The 10,279-nt window shown below is 35.0% G+C and overlaps 1 protein-coding gene across 1 annotated transcript; it reads left to right on the forward strand.

Moving 5' to 3' along the window:
• Positions 1-888: 888 nt before the first annotated feature.
• Positions 889-9,121, forward strand: LOC107411372 (vacuolar fusion protein MON1 homolog). Its single transcript, XM_016018948.4, has 14 exons — positions 889-1,711; positions 2,732-2,811; positions 2,946-3,017; positions 3,141-3,180; positions 3,693-3,794; positions 3,976-4,097; positions 4,194-4,326; positions 4,460-4,551; positions 5,337-5,418; positions 5,520-5,584; positions 5,809-6,108; positions 6,198-6,289; positions 7,537-7,601; positions 8,716-9,121. The coding sequence occupies exons 1-14, from the start codon at positions 1,148-1,150 to the stop codon at positions 8,809-8,811; spliced, it is 1,905 nt and encodes a 634-aa protein (XP_015874434.2). The 5' UTR covers positions 889-1,147; the 3' UTR covers positions 8,812-9,121.
• The last annotated feature ends 1,158 nt before the right edge of the window (positions 9,122-10,279 follow it).

Genomic DNA, 10,279 nt, shown 5'->3' on the forward strand with positions numbered 1-10,279 from the left:
ATGAATTAATAACCACTTGAAGACAAATGAAAGGAGTCATGAGGAAGAGATTCGTACTAAGCTATTATCATAGAATGTTGCATCAAAGATTATAATCTTTATCACAAGGAAATAGGTCGATGGAGGACTACTACAAGGAGACGGAGATGCTCATAATGAGGTTGAGCATAAATGAAGACTGTAAGGTAACAATGGCTAGGTTTCTTAGAGGATTAAACCGAGAGATTGCCAACCAAGTGGAATTATAATAATATGTGAAATTGGAAAAGATGCTACATGTTACCATCAAAATTGAGAATCAATTTAAGTGGATGGGCAATAAAGAATGGCTTGGAGGTGTTTCAAACAGCTGGAGTACAAATTCATCAAATTCGAGAAGCAATCAGGTATTCAAACCAAGGACAAAACTGAAGCTAGAGGAAGGGAGCTTCAATCGACCAAGGAGGGACACAATGGTTGAACCTACACAAACACCAAAATTCGAAAGTAAAACTGATTCTAAACCAACTAAAACTCGTGATATTGTGTGTTTTAAGTATCAGGGCCGATGACATATTACCAATCAATATCCAAATAAAAAAATTATGGTGTTAAAAGACAATGAAGAGTTGGAACCGATTGTGATGAGGCTAAAATCAAAATTGAGCATGATGAGGGAAAGTTCGAAGATGAAGAACAATAGGAACTCGTGACTTTAGAATATCTCTTACGTTTTTCTTTGTATGTGTATTAAATTTTGTAGCTTAAACCTTTAGAATATATCTCTTACGTTTTTCTTTGCCACTTGGACCCTAAATCCATCCTTCCAAGATACAAGACATAAGTTGGGCCTAGAACGTCTTCCGGTCCAGTCTAGATTCAATATCCGTGTCGGTCACTGACCCGGATAGTACCACAACCCCCGGCCGAGACCCGCAATTCGGATCCACGCAACTACTGGTCAGAGGCTCAGAAGGCTTTCAGCGCCGTGCCAACGACTGGCAGACAAGGATCTCTCTCTCTCTCTCTGTCTCTCTCTCTCTCACAGAAGAGAGCACATTCCCAAAAACCCAGACGGCTTCCAAACTTCCTCACCAACCAACCCTAAATTGAAAACCCTAATTCTCGCATGAAACTTATCCACCAAATTCCTCAACCCTGATCTCCAATGTCCTCTGATTCCACCACCTCTTCAACCTCCACTGACGACCCCGCCAACGGAAATCCTGACCCCAATCCCAACCACTCCATCGAGGACCAATTGGCATCCACCTCATTGACCGACCATGGCGACCAACGGACACCGTCGAATCAGGAAAACCGAAATGGCGTTGATTACGCGTCGGCTAGCGAAGGGAGCGCCGGGAGCGATCAGCGGGAGATCGAGAACAGCGTAGAGCAAGTGCCTGCGGAAGTGGCTGAAGAAGAGGTTAGGAGAAGTTCCGATGCAGCTGGTGGTTTAACTGAAGTGGAGGAGGAGTTGAACAAGGGTGGTTCGGGACGACGTAGTGTTGTTTGGATGAGGACCAATTCGGAGGTGGAGGTGGACGGTCCGTCGAGCCCTAGCAGTAGTGGGTACGCTGGAGAAAGAGGCAGCAGTGCGAGTAGTGGCGGTGCTTCGGGGATTGATGAGGTTGTTGAAGATGAAATACAGGAAGCTAGAAACGATTCTGTTGATGCGGTTTTAGATTCACAGGCTTCGTGGGTTCCTGGAAAGCGACATGTAGATGAGGTATTTCGCACTGGGAAATGCCTACCTTGCAAAATTGTTTTTGTAAATTTCATCTAGCTAATTGCTCTTTTTACTTTTATCATTGATCCCCATATTGAGAAATTCTATGTTCGTTAAGTATTGCAATGACTTTATAAATCATTTATCTTTTTATTCGACATTTGTCCTATAGTGCATTGTTACGTTCATAGTATAATTCTACGTCGAGTACAAAGCAGATTATTTATTATAGGTGTTCCATAGAGGGTTTTTCTTGAAGAATTTAAAAGTGATATATATTTTAATATTAGGCTCGGAGAACAACTTTTCGTAGTGAGGATTCACTAGGAAAATAGTTTGTGGTTAAGGAAGAGGACAATGATCAAGAGAGATATGAAAGGAGTAAACTTTTACGAATGCTTTTGGGAATGGATTTGAATGGCAAATACTGTGAATATTTAATGATCAGATTTAAATAAGTAGTTAGAATCCATATATAAGGCACTGGTTGAATATGGATTTCACCAAAGTTAAACGAAGACCCTTGATTTGGAAGGCCAAAATCATGACCAAAAAACATTCATACTTTGGCATTCAAAAGGAAACCTTGAATATTTTTTTGTTGAACATGTTGATTTGTATTTATGTCCATCCAAATTGAAGGATTGTGATTTTTTTTCGTTGCAAAAAAGAACTATTCTTTCATGATTGTTGTACATAGGTTCAAAGACTTGTAATAAGACACCTATGGAAAAATAAAGAAAGTGGAAAATGAGGGTAGGGGTAAGTGTTCTAACACACACATTGTGGATTATATGTTGTAGTTATTTAATTAGTTATTTGTTTGTATCAATGGTTAGAAACTTAATTAATAAATGTGCAACCAGTAACTTGCATAAACAGACATATTAATAGTATTTGTGTATGTACATAATATGGCTGGATTTATCATTTTATTTTCACTGCTATGCTGCCTAGTAAGATAATCTTAGTGAGGATACCACCAATGTTATGTGTCATTTAATAATAATCAAAGTGCAGGATGATGCTTCAATATCATGGAGGAAAAGGAAAAAACACTTTTTCATTCTTAGTCACTCTGGCAAACCTATATATTCCAGGTTTGTCTTCAATACCTTAGATATCTCCTTCAAAAGGGCACAATCTCTATACATCTCCATGTAGAATAGATTGCAGATAGATATACTCTGTTTTGGTATTTAATTTACCCTTTTATGACTTTTATTCTCTTCAGATATGGCGATGAACACAAGCTAGCAGGATTTTCAGCAACATTGCAAGCCATTATTTCCTTCGTGGAGAATGGGTGCGTGCATGGACTTTGCTGAGTTGGTTATATCTTAATGAGATGCCTAGTAACTGGATTGTATAATTTTTATTTCACATCTATTAAGGACTTGCATTGATTTTCTTCATTGTTGTTATACAGTGGGGATCGTGTCAAATTAGTGAGGGCTGGAAAGCATCAGGTATTTTACATATGCTTATAGGTTTGAAATTTTATGATCCCCAATTTATTTCCTGCAAACAACCCTTGAATTTTAGGACAGTATATCTACATGGTTGCAGATAATCCTGTTTTTATGACATCAATGAAAGTATTCTTAATTTGATTACACCTTCCAGGCACGCAAAATAATGAGAAGTCCCTATTTTTGTATACCAAATTGTAGTAGTTGGTATTGTTGAATTCTTATGTTTGCTGTTCAAGAAAAACATAGTAAAACCTGCAACTATGGCTGCATGCACAGTTTCGTGTTTTCTTTTCTCTTGTTGAGTTGGACAATCTTATATCCTTCTGCAAGGTTATTAGTATTATGAACTCTTTAAAATTAAACTACATTTACTTCAGATGACCAAATCTGTTATTTTCTGGTCTAAATTTATAATGTTAGTGGTGCATTTAAAATTTGTTAACTTGTGAGCATTTTTTTAGTTCTGTCAGTTAAATTGGTCATCATGAAAATTTGTGCATCTTCAGGTGGTTTTTCTTGTGAAGGGACCAATCTATTTAGTATGCATCAGCTGCACAGAAGAGCCATTTGAATCACTGAGGGGGCAATTAGAATTAATTTATGGTCAGGTAGTACTGGATTCTCTATTGCCTGAACATTTTTTATCAATCTGTGCCTTTGGCTATTTGTTCAAGTTGTAAATTTTTTTCCCCCCCCTTAAAAATAATAATTGCTACTAGTAAAGTTTTGTTTCAGAGAAAATTATTTTGTGAAAATAATCTCATTTGCTTAATTATGTTACATATGCAGATGATACTCATTCTAACAAAGTCAGTGAATAGATGTTTTGAGAAGAATCCAAAGTTTGATATGACACCTTTACTTGGAGGAACAGATGTTGTATTCTCTTCTCTCATCCATTCTTTCAGTTGGTTTGTTGCTCTGCTCCCTTTTAGCATGCCTAATAGAATCCAAAATTCTAAGCCGGATGGCGCTTGTGGTAATGTTTCTTATCTCTTTGGTTTCAGGAATCCAGCTACCTTCCTCCATGCATACACATGTTTACCCCTTGCATATGCAATAAGGCAAGCAGCAGGTGCCGTATTGCAAGATGTTGCTGATTCAGGCGTGTTGTTTGCAATATTGATGTGCAAACACAAGGTTCTGCACCCTTCTTTTTGTAATGCTTACTAGTTTTGTATGACATTTTGTTCAAGTATAACTATTTTCTTTAAAAGTTTTCAAATTATTTATGCTAGCTAAACCATTCTAACAAGTTGAAGCTTGATTGCAGGTTGTCAGTCTTGTTGGTGCTCAAAAAGCTTCTCTTCATCCTGATGACATGCTGCTGCTTGCTAACTTTGTTATGTCTTCAGAATCATTTAGGCAAGTGAATTCAACGTGATAAGTTTTGTACAATCTTCTAAATTTAGGCTGTCTAACCGGCATGAAACTTTTATTGTGTAAAATATTTTAAAAGGATATAGAATTATTTATTTTTTGGTTCGTTTCTGTAGAATAGATTTACTTTTACAGTTACTTTTTTGTTGCCTTCCATTGTTTAGAGCAGTTTCACTCCTCTATTTTCTTGCATAAATGGTATTAATTCATTTGTCCCCATAGTTTTATTCTTTAAATTGGGTGAATGGAGTTAGCGACACTCCACACTATCTTTGTCTAAGTTACTTGAGGTAGATATCTCCTTGAAAGTCATGGTTGATGTTCTTTTATATTACCACCCTTAACATCTTCATGACTATTTATTTCTAAATTCTAATGATTTCTGTTAAAAGTTTGTTTAAAGAAGAGAAAGAAGACAAGAGAAATTAGCGTTTTATGAAGCATTTACAGGTTTCTTCATGTGAGATTTTATCTCAATTTGATAAGCATTTATAATCTAGAAGAATTCTTATCAATCATAATCTTTATGCTTTACCTCCTCTTTATGACAAAAATCTTTATTCCTTTCCTTTTGGATGATACCATAACCATTAAATTGTTATATATATATATATATATATATTTAGGAATATTTTCATTTCCTAGATGTTGCAGAATCTATACATGTCCTTTTGTTGTGCTTGTGTAGTTTTGATTAGTAGTTTATTATGACCCATCAAAATTTCTGTGAGATTTTAGTCTTATGATTGTTCTTTTTTTACTTTCTGCAGAACATCAGAATCCTTTTCTCCTATTTGCCTGCCAAGATATAATCCCATGGCATTTTTGTACGCTTACGTGCACTATTTTGATGTGAGTGAAACTTCTGTTTATGATTTTTTCACTTGTGCAAATTAACTCTTAAGATCCTGCTTAATAAGAGGAAGACTTAGACTTTTTATTTTCTTTTTAAGGTTGATACGTACTTGATGTTGCTTACGACCAGTTCAGATGCCTTCTATCATCTGAAGGATTGCAGGTAAATTATGGATGTGTATTTGATAATTAATGTTAGTGAAGTTAGGTTGCATAATTTCACAACTTAATTAAATTACTATTTATTTTTGGCCCGGTGTGATGTATGGAATCGCTATATGTCTGAATGTAGATATCTACATGCTCCACAAATCAAATAAATTAGCTTACTATATTGTAAATATATCACAATGTTTCATACCTTATGTTTTTATTGTAAATTTACAGGATTCGAATCGAAATGGTGCTTTTGAAGTCAAATGTTCTTAGTGAAATTCAGAGATCCTTGGTAGATGGCGGGATGCGTGTTGAGGATTTACCTATTGATCTGTTACCTCGTTCTGGTACTTTTCCGCATTTGGGCCAACACAGACTTCCAACAGATTCTCCTGAGACTTTCAGGGAATTACCTGTTGGTGTAGGTGGTCCTGCTGGACTTTGGCATTTTATATATCGTAGTATATTTCTAGATCAGTATGTATCTTCTGAGTTCTCAGCACCAATTAGTAGTCCCAAGCAGCAGAAGAGGCAAGACTGCTAACTTATTTGTAACTTGTTATACTTCAAATTTATCAATTATTAATATCAGCATGCTAACCGATATTTTTATATTGCAGGTTGTATAGGGCATACCAGAAACTTTACGCTTCCATGCATGACAGAGGAATTGGACCCCACAAAACTCAGTTTAGAAGAGATGAAAACTATGGTAATTCTTTGGTTAATGCTGCTACATGTGTGAGTGCCTATGTGAGAATTGGTGATATATATATATATATATATATATGGAACAAGAATTGTTTTTGAAAGTAAGAATGCTTACATCTGAAAAGTTATTATGTTTATTCATGGAGGCATTTTTCCAATAGTTATTGATTTCCTTTTTTCTTTTTTCTTTTTTCTTTTTTCTTTTTTCTTTTTTTTTTTTCCCCTTTTTTTTTTTTAAGTGATTCTGATGAGAATCCTCATAGAGCATGTTTAGCAGTTAGTATCTTTGGGATTTAATAGGGAAACTTACCTTGAAGAATTTTTTAATTGTAGCCATTTTAGTAACTTTCCCCATTGCTCCACCTTCTCTGTATGGTTATTCAAGGCTTGATTTCTAGTTTCTGTAGATTATGAAAGAGTCAGCATTGGAAAACTGTAATTTCAAAATTGCCAAAAGGTACAAAATTAGAATTTGAGCATTTGAAAAATAACTTGTTTAACTATATACTATATTAGTACTTTTAACTTTCAAATCATGATTCTGCTTCTAGCAGAACCCCTGGCTGCTTCTCAAATTCCTGCTGGGATGATCATTGGAGGATCTATTTACCACACTTTTTTCTTAAAAAACAAAAAGAAAAATTCTTCTATAATCTATTTTGGTAATTCTCCTATATTTTTCATTTTTGACCCATCCTCCTAGGTGGCTGAATTTCCTTCAAAAGTAAAAAGTCCTGTTTGTTTCACTTTACTTGGACCTGGTTACACTTTAGAAGGGAAAATGCACCAAAAATATAAATGTATGTTTTAACGGAAATTGTTACTCCTTGATGAGAGCATAAATTTGAAAGGAGCCATTTTATCCAAAGAGTCATGAATGCATGTAGCAAGTATTCAGGCTTATTTTGTCGCTCCAGAGCAAGGTTACTCTTGACCCTCTAGCTTGCTCTTTCCATCCTTAGAAGATGTCAAGTCATGATGCTGCTTTAGTCCCCCACATGCATCATCCATGGGTGTCTTGGTGCTTGTTTCCTGCTTTATATGGTCACAATTGTTGATCATATTCTTTATTATGTTTGTTTCACAATGTTGTGTCCTATTACATCTTGTGATCCGGAGTGGCTTCTAGTTGAACATCTTTTGAACTATTTGAAGCATATGTTAATTCATTGTTTGCTTCAATTGCATTAAATTAGGTCTTCATGCTTGATGTTTATATACTTTGATTGAGAGACTTTTATTTTGCAGTTCTTCTCTGTTGGGTCACCCAGGATTTTGAACTTTATGCGGCATTTGATCCACTTGCAGACAAGGTAACTTCTTGCTAGAAATTTCTTAGTTACATATCTCATACGGCATACAACATTATTAAGAATCACTTTTCCCACATCCCAAATGAAATTATCCATGCAAAGAGCTCGAGGCTATGTATGATGCTTACTTGGAAACTCTTAAGGAAAAGGAATATTACCAAAAAAAAAAAAAACCAATCTAGGGAAAAAAAAAAATTTTGAAGCATTTTTTGAATCATTATTAAGGAGAAAACTGTAGAGTTCTAGAGAATATAACTTTCATATAAACAAGTAATTTTTTTTCTCTTCCTGTTTCCTTTTCCTAATTGAATCTGAAAACATTGCACAAGTTTAAGTTTTGGATAAAATGTGGCATAAAAACAAGAAAGCATTGCAATTGAAAAAGTGTTCTACTTTTCATTAAAACATGTGGTAATTTTTTTTTCTCTTCTCTTGGTGAATTTTAAGTTATTTTAAGTTTTGAAGTGGGTACAAATATGAATCTTGTGAATAATAAGTTGTCAAATGAAAATTTTGTAACGAGGAAATATAGGTTAAGATGTTCAAATTAACATTTAATTTTTCTTCATCCTAGTTATCTTGCTTTTATACTTGACCTTGGTTTTGCATGCATTGCTTTTTATAGTATTTGAGACTATTGTACTTTAGTTTAAGCACTAGAGAGGATGTGTTCTCTGGACCATCCACTTAAAGTCGCTTGCCATTTGATCAGTACATGGTAAATTGTTAATGTTTGGCTAGCATCCCTCTAGGATAAATTCACTTTATGAAGCCTAGTTAAGAATTTGATGTATTGTTAGAAATCGGGTTCTTGATGTGTTTGGCTCAATATTCCACCTCCCCTATCCGGTATATCTTGATGAACAAAGTGCAGGCCTCGCAAAAAGCGATGTGTAAGTTAATCCTTTTTTTTGGCCAACCTCATGGGCAATCATGGGATTGGTGCCTTCACTTGCCGCTGGAGTTGAATTTTTAACTTCTTGTGAAGGTTTGTTTATAATAAAAGGGAATCAATTGTGAGTAGAATAAGCAGTCTATATGTGATCTTTTGCATTTTGCATTTCATTCTTGTTAAATTTGCATTCTAAGCTTTTGCTTCTGCATGAATTTCCAGGCATTGGCGATAAAAACATGCAACCGGGTTTGTCAATGGGTGAAAGATGTGGAAAATGAGATCTTTTTGCTGGGAGCGAGCCCCTTTTCATGGTGATATCCCATAATATCCTGTAAAACACTGCATGTACAATAGTTTTTTGTTTATTTATTTAATATAATTTACGTAAAATCATTTTTTTGTTGTCCACTACGCCTTGCATATTTAATGAGATGGTTCGTATAGGGAAGAAAATCTATAAAATAACTTCATTTTCACCTTTCTAAAGATTTGCCTTGGGAATCAACTGTAAGAGCATCCTTGAAAGTTGAGACTATCTTTGTATTCAATGAAGCAATAATAATAATAATCATCATGCACTGTAATTTGCGGTGCAGTAGAGGAAGAGACATTAAATTTCGGACCAGTGCTTGAATGACATTTCTACTTGTTTATTAACGTCTTTTCTGTGTATTTAGACATATGCTAATCTGCCAAATGAAGTCCTTCCTGTCAGGCTCGCAGCATGGAAAGGGAAAGTCATTAAAGAGCCTAACCCATTTTTAAATTGATAAAAAGAAAACGTTTTCTGTACGTTGTTGCTGCTGGCTAGAAGCTCTTCTGGTTGTAAGCTTTTTGGCAAAAAACCAAAAAGAACTAATCCAAGTTTTGGAAGAAGATGATCCAAAAGCAGAAAATTTTTTTTTTTTTTTTTTTTGGGTGGTATACTTATAAAGCAAGCAATCACTTATCTACTTCCCATGGTCTCTTTTTGGGCTCTGATAAATCAATGGTCTGGAAGTAAAAGCTTGGTTCCAATGTTTTATAATGAAACAAACGAGTAGGAAATGCATTTTTCTTTTCACCATTTTATATCAGTAATTCAGTATGCCAAATATGCATTCTAAATTCCATCTATCGTATCGATGGTATGCTATGCATTCTAAATTGGATCTATTGGATCGATGGTACCAGAGTAGAAAGCCAATTGGTTATGTGGGTTTATCTATAATCTGCAACTCTTCTCTGACTTGCCCTAACCAATTTGTCTCAATCCGAAAGAAAGATTTATTTTCCATTAGAAATTAACTTCCAGGGCAGAGAAAGTTTTGAAACTCAGGCACGACCAGCCTACGCTCTTATTAGTTTGAATTAGCACATGGAAATCAAAAATGGGTTTCCAAAGAGGCATGCGCAAAATGGCTGTGCAATCATTTAATGTGGTCCCAGAGTCGGATCATACATGTTTAGCCAATTCTTTTTTTTCCCTTAATTGGGGTGTTCACCATTGACTACACACATGGGTTTTTGCAGTGTTTTCTTAACCCCAGCTCCTTAAAAGATCCTTGTCTTTTTCTTTACAGTCCTGGATTATCTTCTATTTTATTTCTTTTTTCCTTTTTGTAGTTTTCCATAAAAATAAATAAATAAATAAGTATGAGAAAGATTTATTAAATAAAACTTTTGCGTGGTGGTGGGTGATTTTTAAGAGACGCCATCACAGTGCTGTCAAAAAAAACCAAGAAGTATTCGAATGAAAACAGTGAACCCGAGGGGGAAAAAAAAATTTTAAAAAATAAAAAAT

This window comes from Ziziphus jujuba, chromosome 10 (assembly GCF_031755915.1).
Source record: "Ziziphus jujuba cultivar Dongzao chromosome 10, ASM3175591v1".
NCBI classification, from domain to species: Eukaryota; Viridiplantae; Streptophyta; class Magnoliopsida; order Rosales; family Rhamnaceae; genus Ziziphus; species Ziziphus jujuba.